Source organism: Sander lucioperca, chromosome 8 (assembly GCF_008315115.2).
Source record: "Sander lucioperca isolate FBNREF2018 chromosome 8, SLUC_FBN_1.2, whole genome shotgun sequence".
Lineage (NCBI taxonomy): Eukaryota > Metazoa > Chordata > Actinopteri > Perciformes > Percidae > Sander > Sander lucioperca.
The window spans coordinates 38,219,568-38,239,496 of record NC_050180.1 but is presented as its reverse complement, the minus strand read 5'-3'; the positions used below and the strand labels follow the sequence as shown (position 1 = coordinate 38,239,496).

The window sequence follows — 19,929 nt, the reverse complement described above, 5'->3', positions numbered from 1 at the left end:
AGATTTTCATTAAAAAAACACACACACACACACACACACACAGACACACACACACACACACACACACACACACAAATGCCACAATTTTGCACTGATTTCTGATTTGTACTGGTAGTACTTTATAGTATGGTTGAAAGTTCATGAAACAATATTTAGACTATCGTAGCAGACACAATTCTTTGTTTAATTAGTAGATTCAGTAACATGTTTAATAATAAGTTTTATAGAATAGTGCTCTGAAGTCAGTTGAGCAACACTGACCAGTTAATATCAATTTTTCACTAAGATAATCTTTAAACAAATTTCAAACAGGTTTTCTGCTAAATGGAAGGTTGAGCAGAAGAACTAAATAGGGAAAGCTACAAATAATTAAAAATGGTTCATTGCACTGATATGAATATTATTGATGTGATATGGCAGTTAGCCAATGAGCATACTCACATCACTGGACTGGAGGTAGGCTTTCTTGGCTCGGACCAGGAGAGGTGTATCAGCAATGGCAGTGTATCTGTGCTTCATCTTCTCATACTGGTCTTTGTATTTGTTCTAAGGGAAGAAATGATTTATGCAACACATCAGAAGAGAGTTAGATCATTTTTGTTACATAATTTGGACAACTAATTCACTGCAGCATTTACAGTATTTCCTATTCTGTAGCAGTAAGTCAGCTACAAAATATCACTGAATACAAATACAAACACTGTTAAGATATATATTCATTTCAATTCTACGGAGGTGAGGGGTAACAAAGGTACGTTTGCCCGCTGCTAGGAAACCATGGCAAAAATAATGAAATGAGGAAGGGAAGACTTACATCACTGCAGACCACTTTCATTTTTCTAGCATGGCCCATGTTTGGAGTGTCAATTTCTTGAGTGAAATGAGGTCTCTCCCTAGCAGCCAGATCTGTGTACAGGTACTGTAGAGAAACAGATAAAATACTGATTAGATTATCAGTAAAATAATAGAAATCTACAAAACGATACATTCAGCAAGTGATGGTGTATCTGAACTTGCTTTATTAGTCAGCAGCTGGGCCCATTTGGCTCTCTGGTGCTCCACAGAGTCCCCAGTGGTGGTGACCTTAGCCATTTCCTCTTTGCTCTGGGCTTTGTATATCATCTGAAAATAGAGGAGCAGAAAAAGTCAAGTCAAAAGCCTGCTTGTCAAAAGCAATTCTGACAGAATACAAACAATTGTCTGAACATAAACTTCAGGATACACTGAAGATATTTGAAAGCTACTTAACTGAGACCTGACAATGTCAGACTATTAATATAAAGTGTGTTTGGGAAAACCACTCACATTGCTCATGTGGGTCTTTAGCTCAGTCACACGTTTATACTCTGGTGTGTCCAGGACCACAGAGAAGTTGGCAAGGTTCTTCTTAGCTTCCACTGGATAGGTCACCTATAAAAGACAACACAATAGGCCATACAAAGGATTGTGATGCCACTGCAGGAAGTTGATCATAACTGAAAATAAACAATACTGATATAAAAAAGGATATTTCATCCAAATGGAAACGCATACCCTTTGTTTGGTGATGTTGCGGACGTGGACCATCTCTGGGGTGTCATACAAGAAGCAGCCAAAGCCTCTCAGCCACGTCAGATCCTCTTTGTATTTTAGCTAAAAACACAAAATGAATTTAACGAAAATTTCTATCTAAAGTTTTAAAGTTAATATCGTAAAAATGTGTGTGAAACTCATGGCTCTTTTCTCCATACCTCGCTAGTAATCTCATTGACGTGGTAACAGTGCATCAGCTCGGGCGTAATGGGCAAAGAGATCAGCTGGCCTCTGGTGTTGTAGTATTTCTCTCTGTAGCACAACTAAGATGAGAATGGAAGAAAAAGGTGGCATGAATAGAACATACTTTTCAAATGAGTAGAAATTGAATAGAAATAGGTACATGAATGACAAAAATTGCGTGACAATGGTTCCATACGTCGCTGAGGTGTGCCTGGTTCATCTTGACTTGTTTGATATCGGGGGTGTCGTAGGTTGTGTGGATCTTATCCTTTTGCTTGTGGTACATCTCCCGATACAGACGCTGGGGAAAGAAACATGCCAACATATAAGATTGTTTATCCAGTAAAAGCGTCAGTAGTAAATCTCCATCAACACTAATGTGTCTGGTGTCAACAATAGCAGCAGTGTGTTATCTTACATCGTTAGTGATCTTGTTAGCCTTCCTTGAGTTGACAAAGTTGACACCCTCTGGATGAAGAGTGTAGGCCTTTGCTTTTGTCATCTCATAGGCTTCCTTGTACTTCACCTACCCAAATAAAAGCAAACGTATATAATTCAGTAATGACAAAACTCCATTGGCAAAAAGATTTAATTGCTGTCAAAAGAACAGAATAATTGGATGATTCAAGACAGCGATTGTACTTACATAGCTGGTGACAACGCTGTTCATCTTAGCCTGCTTGATGAGTGGGGTGTCTTTGGGCAGGGAGTAACCAGTGGGCATGGAGCTCTTGTTGGCCTCCTTGTACCAGTTCTGAGAGAGGACAAGACAACAAGGTGAAATTGTAAAAACATTTTTACAGTATACATATACAGGTAGACTCAATACTAAGGATTATTATCTTACATCACTCTGGATGTAGTTAGCCAGGCGTGCCCTTTCTGTGTCAATGGTAACAGCAGGAGACGTGTTGGTGCCCTTGATATTGGTGTTGTAATCATAGCGGTAGTGCAGCTGGAAAAAGAGAAGAAAAAAAAGATGAAATACATGATCATGATTTTTTTGTTATGTAATGAAATATAGACATTGTTAAGAACAGAGAGTGACTTACATCACTCAGATTCTCGGAGTTCTGCTTGGACGTCTCGTACACTGGAGTGTCGATCACCACTGAATAGTTCTTGAAAGCCTCAATACCTTTGGCTCTGTACTTGTTCTGGAATAGAAACACAAGGACATGAGAATCAGCATGGTTTCTGATGAAAAACTAGGTAGTATTAGTCTATGGATAATTTGCTTAAAGGGAGGATAGTGAAAGAGTGAGTGCCAAAGAGAAGAGGAAAATGTGAACAGTGACAAGATAACTTGTTAAACCAAATAACTGAAGAGGATGTGAAATAGAGGGCCGCATGAGAATGAATATACTTTGAGGTCTTACCTCACTCTGAAGATCACCAGCATGCTTGACACGGATGATCTCCGGTGTATCCCAGGCGTAGCAGCCAATACCCCTCAGCCAGTTTAGGTCATCCTTGTAGATGATCTGTACACAACAAAACACACATGTTAAGTGACTTTGGCAGATGTGTATTGCAACTGGTTTAAATCTGACTCTTCTTTCATACAGAATATGGATTTAAAAAGTGTGGACACTTTCTGAACCATACCCATCAACGCCTCTGAAAACTCTTGAATGTTACGTTCTTATGTCTTCTTTATTATACACAATACTCAATGTGGTGTCCTTACATTTTCAATGTATTTATAAATATAGAATATATACAGGTGACAGGTAACTGGATAAAGAAAAGGTTCTACTATGAAATTATATTATATTATAATTAAAGTTAAAAAAGAAGGTATAGCATCATAAATAATATAACTGACAAAATATATGCAAGAATATGGCTGTACCTTTGACTAAAATTTAGCTACTGAGGCTATGCAGTAACGAGCACAGAATATCAAGCTGAGAGTAGTTACTCACGTCACTGAGCTGCTCGTTGACTTTGCGTGCTTGGGTGTACACCTGCATGTCAGGGAGGCATATCCATTGATGCAGATACTTGCGGTAGTGGATCCCACTGACGGTGGACTGGGTGTTGCGGGCAGACAGGATCTCCAGCATGTCTGCTGGGATATGGTTCTTGGCCTTGGTCTTTTCATATTTCTCTCTGTACAGACGCTATAAAGATGGACAACAGATGGGTCATTTTAGTTCTCGCATTGTGTATGCACAAGAAAAGCAATACAGTTCAATGCATTTTAGCAGCTTGTTTGTTAAACTAGAGCTAATCCTCCTGTATTCCTCATCAAAAGAAATTCAGACATGTGGGAGATGAAATGGCTCAATAAATTTAACTTACATCAAGAACCAGCTTTCCAGCTTTGACGCAGCGAGCAGTGGCAGGATCGTCTTCAAGAGACTTGGGCAGACTGTAGAGGGATTTGAACTTCTCATAATCCTCCTTGTACTTCACCTAAAGGGGGTAACAGGATTCATAATGTTTCTTAAAGTTGAACGGACAAACTCATATGTAAAGAAAATTCCAGCACAGTATTAAGATGGAATGAAATTAACAGAAGTGAAACTCACGCCGCTGAGAATGATCTTTTGCTGTTTGGCGTGTTGCAGGGCGTGTGAGTCATGTGGAATACTGTAGCTCTTGGCTTTGATTTTGTCCCAGGCAGCAGTGTAAATATTCTGTTGACAGAGAACATTATCAACACGTTGCATGTGAACATGCCGTTTACCAAGCTGATATCTTTAATCGTGTCACAGGCTGAAAGAGATATGTTTATAATCACTTACGTTGCTGAAGAAGTGTTTGAAGTTGTGGCATCTGGCATAGTCGTGGGTATCCAGAATAGTGGTATACATGTGCTTCTCCTTATGATAAGCCTCCCTATAGTTGAGCTGTCAATGACAATTGTTTAATTAATGCACTCAATTAGGCATTTTAAACTCAAACACTATACATGCTTTTAAGTCCAGCTCACTCACATCACTGGCCCAGGTGTGACCCAGGACAGCAGTCACATAAGCTGGGGTGTCTGTCACAATGGAGTAATTGTTGAATTCTTTCTTGGCTTCTGTTCTGTATTTAAGCTAGAAAGGAAGATATTACATGGGTAAATTATCACAGTTCAATGACCTTAAGAACTTAATTTAATCATATAAACCATACATTATGAAGTACATTTTTGAAGGTTTCCTGTTGTCTTCCATGTTTTCACTCACCTCACTCTGCAGGTCGTAGGACTTCTTGGCACGAACAATCTCTGGTGTGTCCCAGGCATAGCAACCCATACCCCTCATCCAGTTCAGGTCTTCCTTGTAGAACACCTATCAAATGAAAACACCAAAAAGCACACAATTATATGTATAATAATGGAGAGAACATCTAAATGTTGTACAATGTCTTGCTTGCAAACAGATAAATCTATTGTATATCACATTAAACTATAATGTTGTGCAGGCACAACAAACATTTGTCTTGGGATAGGAACTGCTTGTCAAAAACACTGTAGTAACAAAGAAAATGTCACTTAATTATAACAATAAGATTTGGGCTGTCAAACAACTGCTCTTAATTTTAAAAGGTCTTTATGAAGAGAACTTTTATCATATACCAAATACCAATAATCAAATTAATCAAATATATAGTACAGTACACTGCCTGTGTATCTAACATAATTTAAAAAAAAGTTGATGTGATTTGATTTTGTCCAAACGTCTACTACAGGACGTTGTGCGAAAATCAGGTATAAGCAGCATATGTGCCCTGAAGAATGACTTACATCACTGAGAATCTCGTTGGTCTTGCGGGCACGAATGGCATCTTCCTGGTCAGGGTGGCAAGTCCACTGGTGCAGGTAGGTACGGTAGAGGACGTCGCTCAGCATGTCCTGGCACCGCTTAGCAACTTTGTTAGCGATGATGTCAGGCGGGAGGTGGGTCTTGGTCTTGCTCTGATGGTAGTCTTTCTGGTAGACCCTCTGTGAAGACATGCATACCATGGAAAGTTATTGACATTGTCATTACCATTGTGAATCAAATTGACCTAAAATAAATCTTATGTGGATTAGAACAACTGTAAATCCTAATCTCTGGTCATAAAAGCGATTAAAATGCTTAAAAAATCTATATGAAAGGGCTGCCCTCTGTCCCCGCTCCTGTTTGCCATCGTGATCGAACCGCTGGCTGTTTGGCTTCGCTCGGAGGAAGGTTTCGAGGGCATCACACGATCTGGCACAACTCATGAAGTCTCATTGTATGTGAACGACCTGCTCCTGTACATCTCTAACCAACGACAAGGTTTCGACAAGCTGGACAGGGCGATATATAAATTTCTCTCGGCAAACCCGCTAGGATCCGCAAGGCGATATTACAGTCCCCTAAGACTGAGGGGGGTCTGGCACTCCTGAACTTCAGACAATATAACTGGGCAGCTAACCTGCAAAAACTCTTATACTGGATGAGCAACGACTGTGCCTCACTACCTGTCTGGGTACACTTGGAGAGGGCGAGCTCACGCCTTCCATTGCGGTCGGCCCTCTGTTCCCAACTCCCTTTGACTTCAATGCCTGTGGGCACGTGCCCGATTGTATCCCTCTCGCTTAAGATCTGGAGTCAGGTTAGGAAAAACTTTGGTTTGCAAGGCCCTTCCGTCTTGCCCCCCCTGCTCAAAAACCATGTCTTTACACCCTCGAGTTCAGACCTGGCATTTGGGACCTGGCACAGTAAGGGTATTGTCAGTGTTAAGGACCTATACAAGGATGGCATATTTGCGTCCTTCACAGAGCTCGCTTCCCTTTAAGGCGGGCCGAAGTCACACTCCTCCTGACCTGGGTGGGGTTGTGGGTGGGGGGGAGGGATATGAGGGGAATTGTAATACCGTGTCAACTATGTCTTGTACACTTAAATCTGCTTGCTTCATGCCTTGTTTGTTGTTCACACAAAAAAAAAAAAAAAAAAAAAAAAAGAAGATTTGCAAGCCACACATCATTTACAGCATTTAAAGTACAGTTAATCAGGCCCAAGTATGTCTAGGACCATTTACCTGAAAACAAAGACTGATCTTTTGACTGTCAATTCTTACTTACTTAGCCTTTACATTTTTTTTGGACAGGGGAATATCATTTATGCTATCTTTTGCCCGAATTCTATGAATCTTGTGGTGCATGTGATATCTGTTTGCTTTTATAGTACCTTGCAGATGTATTAAGCTGCTTGATATGTATGGAATGGACAAACTATATTCAAATTCTTACCAGTCCCTTGTTCTTTTCCTGGTGTCCACAGCGCATCACCTCAGGGAAGTCTACCAGGGTCCCAGCCATGTAGTGACCCTTGGTCTTCTCATGGATTTCCTTGTACTTGACCTAGTAAGATCCAGAATAATAAAAGTCTCAACTTTTGTTTACATATATTGAAAGAAGAAAACATGATTCCATGCGCTTTGCCTTATCAGCAATGACAACTATAAAGAAGTGTAAGACACTCACATCACTAGCGATCTCCCTGCCCTTCTTGCCGCTGAGAAGTGGGATGTATTCATGGTTCAGCTGGTAGCCTGTAGCCTTAGACTCATCCCATTGCAGTTTGTAGAGTTTCTGAAATCACACAAAGTAGGCACAATGTTTAAGACAAGGCTGATACAATACATGAAATACAATCAACAAAAATCGTAATTTAATGAAATAATAGTTTACATTACCTCACTGATGTTCTTAGACACATCCCTGCTATGGGCCAGTTGAGGAGTGTCTTCTGAACCAATATAAGTACCCTTTTCTGCATTGAAGGTCTCTTTGTACTTCAGCTATAGTAGGAAGCAAACAACAGAATTTAGATGTGTTTGTTATTACTATGCTTCTTGAAATTTAGAAGTTTAAAATAGATTTTTTACATACATCACTGAGGTTGGCAGCATTTATCCTCGCCAAGATAAGTTCAGGGCGGTCCACAATCAGGGTGAATTTTCCAAAGCAGTCTTTGGCATTCTTCTTGTAGAGCCTCTGCAAAAAAAAAATACAGCTTTGAGGTAAGACAAAAAACTGACAGAAAATGGGCAAAATGTGCTTAAAGAAATCAGCCAAAATAAAAAACTAAATGTAATACAGTAAACATACGTCATTAAGAATCTCCTGGGCCTTCCTGGCCTTGACGTGATCAACAGATTCAGCTGGCATCCAGCCGCAGCCACGAATCCATTCCAAATCAGCCTTATACACATTCTGAAGGCAGAAAGCAAGATACAATTTAGTATACCAATGTGATAAAGAAGTCCTAGGTTAGTGTGATTAGCACTCACATCACTTTGAAATTCATAGGCTTTTCAGGCCTGGATATGGGTTTGCATGGTCAAGAAAACAAAGTAACTTAAGGCAATTTCCATTATGGAAATTATGCTTTTTGGTGTAGGATAGGATAAGAGCTAAAAACCAACTCCAAACAATCTGCTCTTACTTCATCAATTCTCAACAAGCCCGCTAAACTTTACATGTACTTACATCACTCTGTAAGTCGCAGACCTTTCTAGCCTGAACCACATCACTTTCTTGGGCTAAAATAGGTATATACAGAATAGACCCCTCAAAAGACCCAATACATATTTGATCATTGTTACAATAGTGTATGTGAATGAATGCTATCCACAAGCACTACTATAAACCTACATCGCTCTGCAGATCGTAGGTCTTTCTGGCCTGGACCACATCAGTGGAGTCTGGCAGGCAGGTCCACTGGTGCAGGCGGGTTCTGTAGAGGTCATCATTAACTTGTCTCTGACATTTCTTGGCCAGTTCAAACTGCAGCATGTCCACCGGTAGGTTGAACTTGGTCTTAGACTTGTTGAAGTCCTTCTTGTACAGGGCATCACTGGCAATCCTGGCTGAGTTCAGAGCCAGCATAATCAGAGGGTCGTCGTGGACGCTGAGGGCACCGATGTGATGGCCAACCTGCTTACGGTAGCTCTCAAGGTACTTATGCTACAGGACAGACAACATTATTATATCATATTATTATACGATTATTATACGTATATTATATAATTAATAATAATTAATGTATTATTATGAAAGAAACAGATGCAACTTTGTCCCACTACTCACTTGACTCTGCACTTTACTCGTGAGGATGCACTGCTTGATTGGTACAGCATCTCCAGGCATGAAGTAGCCTGTAGCTTTGACCTTATCCCATGCTTTGGTGTACAGTTTCTGCAAGAGATGGAAATGTTTATTATAGGTTTATGATGATGTATTGCTTATCGAGCTGAAAATAGCGGATAAAATTGGTACAGGACAAAGAATGTTAAATTGAAATATGTAGCAAATACCTCCCTTGAGGAGTCATCTTACCGGGTGAACGTTCTTAGCCACCTCTCTGGCTGTGGCAAGAATTGGAGTGTCCACCACTGTGTACTTGGTCTTGTCATTGTGCCAGGCCTCACGATATTTGGCCTGAGCAGAGCGATAAATCATAATGCAGTTACCAAAACAAACAAAAATCTGTCATTGTTACTATTCTGGTAGGGGGTTCAACTGAAGAAAGGACTAAAAACATTTTCAAACAGCATCTGAATAGCAGAAAGTCATCCTCACCTCGTTGAGGACGTCAGCAGCATTCTTGGCACAGACCAAGTCAACTCTGTCAGTTTTAACTGTGAATTTCTGATCATCCAATTTGACACGGTAGCCTCTCTGTAAGTAACAAGAAAGAACAATATTTCAGCAAATTTAAGATAGAAGCGCATTTTTCTAGCTAAAAACATTCTTTTAAATGTTTACAAATGTATACAAATGTCTGTGATTTCACAAGTAATTAAAAAGTCAAATTGTAGTCAGACTTACATCAGCCAGGATCTTCTGTGCATGCTTCACCTTCAGAACCTCCACAGACTCATGTGGTATCCATCCACATCCACGGATCCATTCCATATCAGCTCTGTAGACAGCCTGGGAAAAAAAAACAAGCATATCTTAATTTGTTTCCAAGACATTACAAATTTATACAGACAATAATTACAATGTGAGAGTTTCTTGGGCTAAAATAGGTGTATACAATATAAACCCCTCAAAGACCCAATACATATTTGATCATTGTTACAATAGTGTATGTGAATGAATACTATCCACAAGCATTACTATAAACCTACATCGCTCTGCAGGTCGTAGGCCTTTCTGGCCTGGACCACATCAGTGGAGTCTGGTAGGCAGGTCCAGTTGTGCAGATGTGTTCTGTAGTTGAAATCGTTAACTTGGATCTGGCATTTCTTGGCCAGTTCAAGATTCAGCATGTCGACTGGCAGGTTGAATTTGGTCTTGGACTTGTTAAAGTCCTTCTTGTACAGGGCATCACTGGCAATCTTGGCTCCGTTCATAGCCAGCATGATCAGAGGGTCGTCTTGCACGCAGCGAGCACCAATGTGGTGGCCAACCTGCTTACGGTATCCTGTATGGTACTTGTACTAAAAGAGAAGAGATGAAAAGTTGAGTGATGATGAAAAGACAGAAATTATCCCATTTATGTATCTGTTGTATTTAAACCTGATCCAGATTTCTATTCTTACGTCACTAATGATGTCTCTGGAAGCTCTAGCCTTCAGCACAGCAATAGCATCCTCCTTGATATGGTAGCCTTTGGCCTTCTGGTCATCCCATGCCTTTGTGTACAGTTTCTGCACAGAGCAAGAACATATGATCAAAAAGACTGTACAAAATAGTAGGGTCAGTGGATCGAAATCACAGTAATCATGCACTGATCGAATAATACTATTTCAACAAATAAGATATTTATATACTTTTCAGAATTTCAACATAGGCAAAACTGGTACAGTGCAAACTTACATTGCTGATGCTGATAGCATTGGCCTTGGACAGTACAAAGCTGGGGGCATCAGGTGGCAAGTGAAAGCTGACCTTGTCTTTATCCCAGACTTCCTTATATTTCCTCTGTTAGAAAGAAACAAACATGAACTTATCATTTACACAAATATTTGTAAAAAATATGTAATGTTAAGTTTTAAATGTTAAGTTTTAAATTTCCTAGAGAAAGAATTAAGCATGTCAAAATATTTTATTACTCACATCACTGATGTTGAGGGCATTTTGCTTGGACAAGACAATGGCCGGGAGGTCAACAACACTGGTGAACTTGACAGTGCTTGGGGGCTGGCGGTAGAGCCTCTCATTGATAATAGCCTGGGCATTTTTAGCTTTGATGACATCCACAGAGTCCTGTGGTGACCAGCCGCATCCCCTCAGCCACTCCAGATCAGCTCGGTATACGGCCTAAAAAACAATATCAGTTTTTTGTTCTTATATTTGTGGAAAATGCAGATCGAGGTTCAAATGCTAGCATTGATCTGAATCTATTAAACCAACAAACATACATTATCCAACAACCTTAAGAATGGGTTTGCATAGACAAGAAAACAGTAATTCAAGGCAATTTCCATTATGGCAATGATGCCTTTTGGTGTAACAGTAAGAGTAGGATAAGAGCTAACAACAAACTCCAAAAGATCCACTCTTACTTCATCAATTCTCAACAAGTCCGCTTAACTTTACATGTACTTACATCACTCTGTAAGTCGTAGACCTTTCTAGCCTGAACCACATCACTGGAGTCTGGCAGGCAGGTCCACTGGTGTAAGTGAGTTCTATAGTTGAAGTCATTCACTTGCTGCTGGCATTTCTTGGCAAGTTCAATTGTCAGCATGTCCACTGGCAGGTGGTACTTGGTCTTGGTCTCGTTGAAGTTCTTCTTATAGATGTTGTCACTGGAGATCCTGGCTGCATTAGCGGCCAACATAATCAGTGGGTCGTCTTTAACACTGAGTGCACCAATATGATGGCCACATTGCTTGCGGTAACCAGCCTTGTATTTGTACTAAACATTTGGGATAGAAATATATGGATTAGTTTTATAATTGCAGTGAAATAAAAAAAAAAGCTGCAGAAGAATTCAGCTTGTGAAGCGAGAAAAGGAAAACGAGAGGTACCGACTTACATCACTGACGATGTCTCGGGAGGCCCTGGCTGCTAAAACGGAAACTGCATCTTTGGGAAGGTAGTAGCCTTTGTTTATGGTGTCCATATAGCCTTCACGATAATGTTTCTGAGGAAACAAGAATTAGGGTGTTAGGGTGTCTGATATACACACTGTGTGCTATACATCATAATACAAATACAAAATACTAGTATCGATGGAGCAGACAATTTTCTTTCACACTAGATGTGATTAAAATGTCAACAACTACTACATGACAATATCGTTCTTTTTTTTCCAAACGTTAGCACAATTAACTGATTTAGATACATAAAGTTGCCAATTACTGATATGATCATTTATGATGTACTAATTGGTTGTACAACTACATACAGAGGCACTGCATTACCAGACTGGTGTTCAATTTATTCTGCTTGGCCAGGATGATCTCTGGGGTGTCAGGCATGACGTGAAGCTTGATCTTGTCCTTCTCCCAGGCAGAAATATATGCTTTCTGTAAACAGAATATTAACACGGTTTAGTGAGACGTGACTGTATCTGAGTCATATAATACCATAATAAAGCAAACTGAGTTTTGGCTAAAACAAGCTGTCCTCATTAGGGTCAAACAAATGGAAGTGATGAAACACTTAGCCAAAGATTTGGTATACCATTTTTAGAATAAAAAAAAAAAAATAAAACAAAAAAAATAATGCAAAGAAAAACAATAAATACAATGACATACTATTGAAGAAGCAATATCTACCTTGTCCATGATCTGGGCATTAGCTTGAGCAAGGACATATGGCATGTCACTTGTCTTGGCAGTGAATTTGAAGTTGGAGGGAGGCTGACGGTACTTGATCTCGCTCAGGACCTCTCCTGCTTTCTTGGCTTTCTCCACATCAACTGAACCAATTGGCACCCAACCTGTTCCTCTGATCCACTCCATGTCGGCCTTGTAAACAGCCTACAAGTCACAGGAGGAGGAAACAGGGGAGTCACATTGAGTTTATAAAAAAAAAAAATCTTCAGTCTTCAGTCTTCAGCAAACACATTCTGAGAAATATTCATTACTCACATCACTCTGCAGGTCATACGCCTTTCTGGCCTGGACCACATCAGTGGAGTCTGGTAGGCAGGTCCAGTTGTGCAGATGAGTTCTGTAGTTGAAATCGTTGACTTGGATCTGGCATTTCTTGGCCAGTTCAAGATTCAGCATGTCGACTGGCAGATTGAACTTGGTTTTGGACTTGTTGAAGTCCTTCTTGTACAAGGCATCACTGGCAATCTTGGCTCCGTTCAGAGCCAGCATGATCAGAGGGTCGTCGTGGACGCTGAGGGCTCCGATGTGGTGACCGACCTGCTTACGGTATCCCGTCTTGTATTTGTACTGTGAAGAGAGGAGTAAAATGACAATTGACAGATTTATGTACAAATAAGCCAAAGTCAATATCACAAAGACAATTATTCATTTGTATGTTACGTACATCACTGATGATTTCTCTTCCACGTTTGGCAGCAACAACAGAGACAGCATCGGCCTTAAGATCGTAGCCCTTTCTAAAGATCTCCTCAACACCTTCCCTGTATAGTTTCTGAAAGAGTAATGAAAATATCTGAATTATGAAATGAAGTTCATGATGCCTATATATCACTGATATTTTCTAACATGGATGTGTAATACTATTTTTCAAAGCAGACCAAACGTACCTTGCTGATGTTGTGAGCATTAGCTTTAGAAAGCAATATCTCAGGTAAATCAGGGCTAACATGATTCTTAACCTTGTCAGCCTCCCAAGCAGAAATATACTTTTTCTGTAGTGAGTAACATAAAAAGAAGAACACACAAATTGTAAACACCAGGAATGGATTTTGTTTGTATAAAAAAAAGAATAAAAAAGAAAAAAAGGGATGTGATATTCTTACCTTGTTGATGATTTCAGCATTTGCTTTGGCCAAGACCATGGACATGGAAGTCATGTCAGTTGTATATTTCTGTGTGTCTGGTTTCAGCCTGTAGAGACGTTCGTTGAGAATTCTTCCAGCATTCTTGGCCTTCACCACATCAATTGAACCGATGGGGACCCATCCCACGCCTATGACCTCATCCATGTCAGCTTTGTATACAGCCTGTTGGGAAAAGCATAAACATGTAAACATTAAAACACATAAGTACAGTTGACATGGTATATTAAGTTGTGATATGTTGAATATGTCACAGAAGGGCTCACGTCACTCTGAAGATCGTAGGCCTTCCTAGCCTGGCGGACATCATTGGAGTCTGGCAGGCAAGTCCACTGGTGCAGGCGGGTGATATAGTTGGCGTGGTTGACTTGAATCTGGCATTTCTTGGCCAGTTCAATATTCAGCATGTCCACTGGCAGGTTGAACTTGGTTTTGGACTTGTTGAAGTCCTTCTTGTACAAGGCATCACTGGCAATCTTGGCTCCATTCATAGCCAGCATGATCAGAGGGTCATCCTGGACGCAGCGAGCACCGATGTGGTGGCCGACCTGCTTACGGTATCCCGTCTTGTACTTGTACTGATGATATCAGCAGAAAATGTTTTATGTTACAACTAGAACATCTCTCACATTATGTCTAATACCAGTGTGTCAATCATATAAACAGATTTTAGATACAGTATGAGTCACTCACATCACTGATGATGTCCCTCGAGCCCTTAGCAGCCTTGACAGAGATTGCATCCACAGGGAGGAAATAGCCTTTGTTGATGGTGGCCTCAAAACCTTGTCTGTAGAGTTTCTGAAAAGTAAGACATTTATGAATACTTTTGCTTACTGTTTAAACAAATGGAGGTCTAATAATGGCACTTAATTCTGGAAAGCGTCAGGCTTTCCACTAACCTAACCTTGCTCATGTTGATAGCATTCTGCTGAGAGAGGATGATCTCAGGAGTGTTAGGTTGGATGTGCAGCTTGGTCTTATCCTTCTCCCATGCTTCAGTGTAGAGAATCTGGAACAAACCACACATTTTTTTAGTGTTACTTGATGGTATTGACTTTAAAGATCTCCAGAGAGAGATCTCCATTGCACATGGAAGTAGTTGTTATTATTATAAGCCCTTTCACACAAATATAAATTTGTATTTTACCAAAAGAATTATGAATTCTAGCACCAAACTCAAATGTTCCAAAATAAAATGCCCTTTTCATTGGACACAAAATAATCTTATTTGACAAAATGATATACTTGGCCATTATTATTACTTGGAAAAATCTATGTTATAATTTGTTAGTTTATTTCAAGTGTTGCCATGTTATCTTCCTTACTTATGTTTTTAAATAACTAAACAAAAATATAATAAAATGTATTCAGTGTAAGACAAAAACTGAATCAGTTATTCTACTGTATGCTTAAAACACATTTTGTTAAGTGTTATTAGTTTCTGAAAAAACAGCATAAATATAATGCACAATAACATGTTGGGGCAGTAGCTGCAAAGGAAATACCTTGTTCATAACCTGAGCGTTGGCCTTAGCCAACACCATGGGGATGTCTCCAGTGGTCATTTTGAATTTGAAGTTGCTTGGGTGTTGACGATACTTTCTCTCACTCAGGGCCTCACCAGCTTTCTTCGCCTTCTCAACATCCAGTGAACCTATAGGCACCCATCCAATACCCTGCAACATCTTCAGATCTTCTTTGTAAACAGCCTGGACAAAACAAAAAAGGGTTTATTATGGTTAACAATCTTCTCAAAACTTAAAATTATACATAATAATAAACCTGAAAATGTTTCAGGGTATATATTCTTACTCACATCACTCTGTAGGTCATATGCATGTCTGGCCAGGCGGACATCATTGGAGTCTGGCAGGCAAGTCCAGTTGTGGAGGCGAGTGATGTAGTTGGCGTGGTTGACCTGAATCTGGTTCTTCTTGGCCAGTTCAAAGGCAATCATGTCCACTGGCAGATTGAACTTGGTTTTGGACTTATTGAAGTCCTTCTTGTACAGGGCATCACTGGCAATTCTAGCTGAGTTCAGAGCCAGCATGAGCAGAGGATCATCCTGGACGCAGCGAGCACCGATGTGGTGGCCAACCTGCTTACGGTATCCTGCATGGTACTTGTACTGGAAGAAAAATTTAATAATTTCATTGTTTATTAACATTTACATACACATTTTGTCCGATGGGTAAAATGAAATAATTTATTTACTATACTGTTTTGGCAAACATGATTAGTTGCCTATAATAAAATTAACATGGCATTTATAATATAAATAATATTGCAATTAACAATCACTTGTCACTTTTCAAATAAATAACTAAAATGAAACACTTACATCACTGGCAATGTCCCTGGAAGCCCGGGCTGCTTTAATGGAAATGGCATCATTGCGGATATCGTAGCCCTTCTTCTTGGCATCTTCATTTGCCTGTTTGTACTTTTTCTGTAACCAAACACAATCATCCCAGAGACCTTAAGTATGTAAATTTAACACTGAAAGTAATCCATAAATACAAATTGCTGTACCATGATTACTATTTAATGTTCCACATACCATGCTGTAGTTGACATTGTTTGCTTTGGCTAGAAGAACATCCATAGCATCAGGCATGATGTGGATCTTCGACTTATCATTATCCCAGGCTTCAACGTATGCTTTCTGCAGTCAGAAATCAGAAACATAAGAATTGACTTACATTATGAAATCTGCAAGTAAGCATTTTTATGGTTAAATCATTTCCTTAACATATCCATATGTAGTTGCTATAGTTATTTGATATTACACAAAATCATTCTTTAAATATGATTTCATACCTTGTTCATAACCTGAGCATTGGCCTTAGCCAACACCATGGGCATGTCTCCAGTGGTCAATTTAAATTTGAAGTTGCTTGGGTGTTGACGATACTTTCTCTCACTCAGGGCCTCACCAGCTTTCTTCGCCTTCTCAACATCCAGTGAACCTATAGGCACCCATCCAATACCCTGCAACATCTTCAGATCTTCTTTGTAAACAGCCTGGACAAAACAAAAAAGGGTTTATTATGGTTAACAATCTTCCAAATCTTAAAATTATACATTAATAAACCTGAAAATGTTTCAGGGTATATATTCTTACTCACATCACTCTGTAGGTCATATGCATGTCTGGCCAGGCGGACATCATTGGAGTCTGGCAGGCAAGTCCAGTTGTGGAGGCGAGTGATGTAGTTGGCGTGGTTGACCTGAATCTGGTTCTTCTTGGCCAGTTCAAAGGCGATCATGTCCACTGGCAGATTGAACTTGGTTTTGGACTTGTTGAAGTCCTTCTTGTACAGGGCATCACTGGCAATTCTAGCTGAGTTCAGAGCCAGCATAAGCAGAGGATCATCCTGGATGCAGCGAGCACCGATGTGGTGGCCAACCTGCTTACGGTATCCCGTCTTGTACTTGTGCTAAAAAGCAAAAACAAAGTTCTGTGGTTACATGTACAGTAATAAATGTATGGTAACTGTTTATCATTGTTAAAAAATCCAGAAGCTTACATCACTGGCAATGTCCCTGGAAGCCCGGGCTGCTTTAATGGAAATGGCATCATTGCGGATATCGTAGCCCTTCTTCTTGGCATCTTCATTTGCCTGTTTGTACTTTTTCTGTAACCAAACACAATCATCCCAGAGACCTTAAGTATGTAAATTTAACACTGAAAGTAATCCATAAATACAAATTGCTGTACCATCATTACTATTTAATGTTCCACATACCATGCTGTAGTTGACATTGTTTGCTTTGGCTAGAAGAACATCCATAGCATCAGGCATGATGTGGATCTTCGACTTATCATTATCCCAGGCTTCAACGTATGCTTTCTGCAGTCAGAAATCAGAAACATAAGAATTGACTTACATTATGAAATCTGTGAGTAAGCATTTTTATGATTAAATAATTTCCTTATCATAGCCATATGTAGTCGCTATAGTTATTTGATATTATACAAAATAATTTGTAAATATAATTCCATACCTTGTTCATAACCTGAGCATTGGCCTTAGCCAACACCATGGGCATGTCTCCAGTGGTCAATTTAAATTTGAAGTTGCTTGGGTGTTGACGATACTTTCTCTCACTCAGGGCCTCACCAGCTTTCTTCGCCTTCTCAACATCCAGTGAACCTATAGGCACCCATCCAATACCCTGCAACATCTTCAGATCTTCTTTGTAAACAGCCTGGACAAAACAAAAAAGGGTTTATTATGGTTAACAATCTTCCAAAACTTAAAATTATACATTAATAAACCTGAAAATGTTTCAGGGTATATATTCTTACTCACATCACTCTGTAGGTCATATGCATGTCTGGCCAGGCGGACATCATTGGAGTCTGGCAGGCAAGTCCAGTTGTGGAGGCGAGTGATGTAGTTGGCGTGGTTGACCTGAATCTGGTTCTTCTTGGCCAGTTCAAAGGCGATCATGTCCACTGGCAGGTTGAACTTGGTCTTGGACTTGTTGAAGTCCTTCTTGTACAGGGCATCACTGGCAATTCTAGCTGAGTTCAGAGCCAGCATGAGCAGAGGATCATCCTGGACGCAGCGAGCACCAATGTGGTGGCCAACCTGCTTACGGTATCCTGCATGGTACTTGTACTGCAAATGAGTAACAAAGCAACTGATTAAAACGATATGGTTTTCATAAGGCAATAGTATTAGTAGCAATATTGTTTTCAAACTTTGCTGCACATCAATTTCAGTATAAATTAAGTATGTAATCATGTAGTTAACAACATTTTTACTAATGTGGAATATTAGCATGAAAAAGTATACTACATTACAAAAAACAAATCTATAACACAATCATTTAAATACATTAAACTGCTCAACAATTGCATGTTTTTTACCTTTTTATATTTAAAATATGTGTGCTAATTGTAATAAATGGAAATTAAATTATTTTACATCGCTGGCAATATCCCTTGTAGCCCTCGCTGCTTTGATGGAAATGGCATCATTACGCAGGTCGTATCCCTTCTTTTTGGCCTCTTCATTTGCCTGCTTGTACATTTTCTGTATAAAGAAAAGAAAATACAAAAAAACCTTCAAGCATCTTTTGAAAAACAGTGTTGTATTATCAAGCCTGTTGCTTGAAAAGCTATGACAACAATTTAACTTTTTTCAGAATGTTTTAGAAGGACTCACCAAACTGTAGTTGGATTTGTTTGCTTTGGCCAGTTGAATATCCATGGAATCAGGCATGACATGAATGGTTCTCTTGTCTTTTTCCCAGGCTTTAATGTAAGCTTGCTGTAATTTAAAGTTATTTATTTTTGTTTAATTTCAATACAAAAAAAAACATTTAGCAGAAGATTAATTGGCATGCATTGATAATTAAATCAATACTGATCTTAGACAAATAAAAAGTGGATATTAAGAGATAACACCTGAATGTGATTTATTATGCTAAATGTAGTCATGCAGAGTTTTTTTCGTCAGTCAGCTGGAATGTTTACTCAGTTTTGTACACTTTAAATTGATTATATTGAATAGATTAGAATTATACTGTATAACAAAGCCCCAAGGTGGCAGTCATAACAAAATCAAAAACCTTTCTTTAGGCACAGTCTAAACACAAGGGTGTCCTTTGTCATGGTTGTTGTTTGCATGATCGCTGAACCTTTCACTTTATGTGTAGGTGAGAACACAGCTATTTAAGGTTAAACATCAGTGATAGTGTACTGTACAAGCGGCAACTTGTGTGTCTGAAAAGTGAAGCCAATGTGGAAATGCCTTAAACCTGCATTCAAAAACCTACATTATAAAAATGTATATTCTTCCTGAGTGTTGCCATGTTATCTTCCTTCGCTATTTTTTAAAATAACTAAACAAAATATAATAAAATGTATTTGGTGTAAGAAACAGACCTGAATCAGTTCCTCTACTGTAAACTCAAAGACAATTTTCTTGAGTGTTATTAGTTTCTAAAAAAAAAATTTCATAAATATGAGACACAATAAAATGTTGGAGCAGTAGCTGCAAATACCTTGTTCATAACCTGAGCATTGGCCTTAGCCAACGCTATGGGCATGTCTTCAGTGGTCATTTTAAATTTGTAGTTGCTTGGGTGTTGACGATACTTTCTCTCACTCAGGGCCTCACCAGCTTTCTTCGCCTTCTCAACATCCAGTGAACCTATAGGCACCCATCCAATACCCTGCAACATCTTCAGATCTTCCTTGTAAACAGCCTGGACAAAACAAAAAAGGGTTTATTATGGTTAACAATCTTCC

The 19,929-nt window shown here is 39.4% G+C and overlaps 1 protein-coding gene across 41 annotated transcripts in view; it reads right to left on the bottom strand.

Moving 5' to 3' along the window:
• neb (nebulin) overlaps positions 1 to 19,929 on the bottom strand; it is a 66,408-nt gene that overhangs the window by 26,865 nt on the left and 19,614 nt on the right. For 30 of the 41 annotated variants that reach the window (XM_031319941.2, XM_031319865.2, XM_031322094.2 and 27 more), the window contains 57 exons: positions 19,683 to 19,886; positions 18,842 to 18,946; positions 18,602 to 18,709; positions 17,981 to 18,292; positions 17,673 to 17,876; positions 17,414 to 17,518; positions 17,195 to 17,302; positions 16,793 to 17,104; positions 16,485 to 16,688; positions 16,225 to 16,329; positions 16,006 to 16,113; positions 15,481 to 15,792; positions 15,170 to 15,373; positions 14,569 to 14,673; positions 14,355 to 14,462; positions 13,928 to 14,239; positions 13,623 to 13,826; positions 13,407 to 13,511; positions 13,184 to 13,291; positions 12,775 to 13,086; positions 12,460 to 12,663; positions 12,103 to 12,207; positions 11,715 to 11,822; positions 11,283 to 11,594; positions 10,790 to 10,993; positions 10,550 to 10,654; positions 10,273 to 10,380; positions 9,859 to 10,170; positions 9,554 to 9,658; positions 9,305 to 9,403; positions 9,062 to 9,163; positions 8,813 to 8,920; positions 8,378 to 8,689; positions 7,832 to 7,936; positions 7,613 to 7,717; positions 7,417 to 7,521; positions 7,205 to 7,312; positions 6,971 to 7,081; positions 5,498 to 5,695; positions 4,938 to 5,042; positions 4,701 to 4,805; positions 4,509 to 4,613; positions 4,293 to 4,400; positions 4,063 to 4,176; positions 3,684 to 3,881; positions 3,135 to 3,239; positions 2,808 to 2,912; positions 2,603 to 2,710; positions 2,402 to 2,509; positions 2,174 to 2,281; positions 1,952 to 2,056; positions 1,731 to 1,835; positions 1,534 to 1,632; positions 1,306 to 1,410; positions 1,018 to 1,122; positions 815 to 919; positions 442 to 546 (listed from right to left, as the gene is read on the bottom strand). In XM_031319941.2, coding sequence (XP_031175801.1) covers positions 442 to 546; positions 815 to 919; positions 1,018 to 1,122; positions 1,306 to 1,410; positions 1,534 to 1,632; positions 1,731 to 1,835; positions 1,952 to 2,056; positions 2,174 to 2,281; positions 2,402 to 2,509; positions 2,603 to 2,710; positions 2,808 to 2,912; positions 3,135 to 3,239; positions 3,684 to 3,881; positions 4,063 to 4,176; positions 4,293 to 4,400; positions 4,509 to 4,613; positions 4,701 to 4,805; positions 4,938 to 5,042; positions 5,498 to 5,695; positions 6,971 to 7,081; positions 7,205 to 7,312; positions 7,417 to 7,521; positions 7,613 to 7,717; positions 7,832 to 7,936; positions 8,378 to 8,689; positions 8,813 to 8,920; positions 9,062 to 9,163; positions 9,305 to 9,403; positions 9,554 to 9,658; positions 9,859 to 10,170; positions 10,273 to 10,380; positions 10,550 to 10,654; positions 10,790 to 10,993; positions 11,283 to 11,594; positions 11,715 to 11,822; positions 12,103 to 12,207; positions 12,460 to 12,663; positions 12,775 to 13,086; positions 13,184 to 13,291; positions 13,407 to 13,511; positions 13,623 to 13,826; positions 13,928 to 14,239; positions 14,355 to 14,462; positions 14,569 to 14,673; positions 15,170 to 15,373; positions 15,481 to 15,792; positions 16,006 to 16,113; positions 16,225 to 16,329; positions 16,485 to 16,688; positions 16,793 to 17,104; positions 17,195 to 17,302; positions 17,414 to 17,518; positions 17,673 to 17,876; positions 17,981 to 18,292; positions 18,602 to 18,709; positions 18,842 to 18,946; positions 19,683 to 19,886 — 8,559 coding nt within the window. The remainder of the gene's footprint in view (positions 1 to 441; positions 547 to 814; positions 920 to 1,017; positions 1,123 to 1,305; positions 1,411 to 1,533; positions 1,633 to 1,730; positions 1,836 to 1,951; positions 2,057 to 2,173; positions 2,282 to 2,401; positions 2,510 to 2,602; positions 2,711 to 2,807; positions 2,913 to 3,134; positions 3,240 to 3,683; positions 3,882 to 4,062; positions 4,177 to 4,292; positions 4,401 to 4,508; positions 4,614 to 4,700; positions 4,806 to 4,937; positions 5,043 to 5,497; positions 5,696 to 6,970; positions 7,082 to 7,204; positions 7,313 to 7,416; positions 7,522 to 7,612; positions 7,718 to 7,831; positions 7,937 to 8,377; positions 8,690 to 8,812; positions 8,921 to 9,061; positions 9,164 to 9,304; positions 9,404 to 9,553; positions 9,659 to 9,858; positions 10,171 to 10,272; positions 10,381 to 10,549; positions 10,655 to 10,789; positions 10,994 to 11,282; positions 11,595 to 11,714; positions 11,823 to 12,102; positions 12,208 to 12,459; positions 12,664 to 12,774; positions 13,087 to 13,183; positions 13,292 to 13,406; positions 13,512 to 13,622; positions 13,827 to 13,927; positions 14,240 to 14,354; positions 14,463 to 14,568; positions 14,674 to 15,169; positions 15,374 to 15,480; positions 15,793 to 16,005; positions 16,114 to 16,224; positions 16,330 to 16,484; positions 16,689 to 16,792; positions 17,105 to 17,194; positions 17,303 to 17,413; positions 17,519 to 17,672; positions 17,877 to 17,980; positions 18,293 to 18,601; positions 18,710 to 18,841; positions 18,947 to 19,682; positions 19,887 to 19,929) is intronic. The other 11 variants (XM_031321464.2, XM_031321838.2, XM_036003855.1 and 8 more) reach the window with 11 other exon arrangements.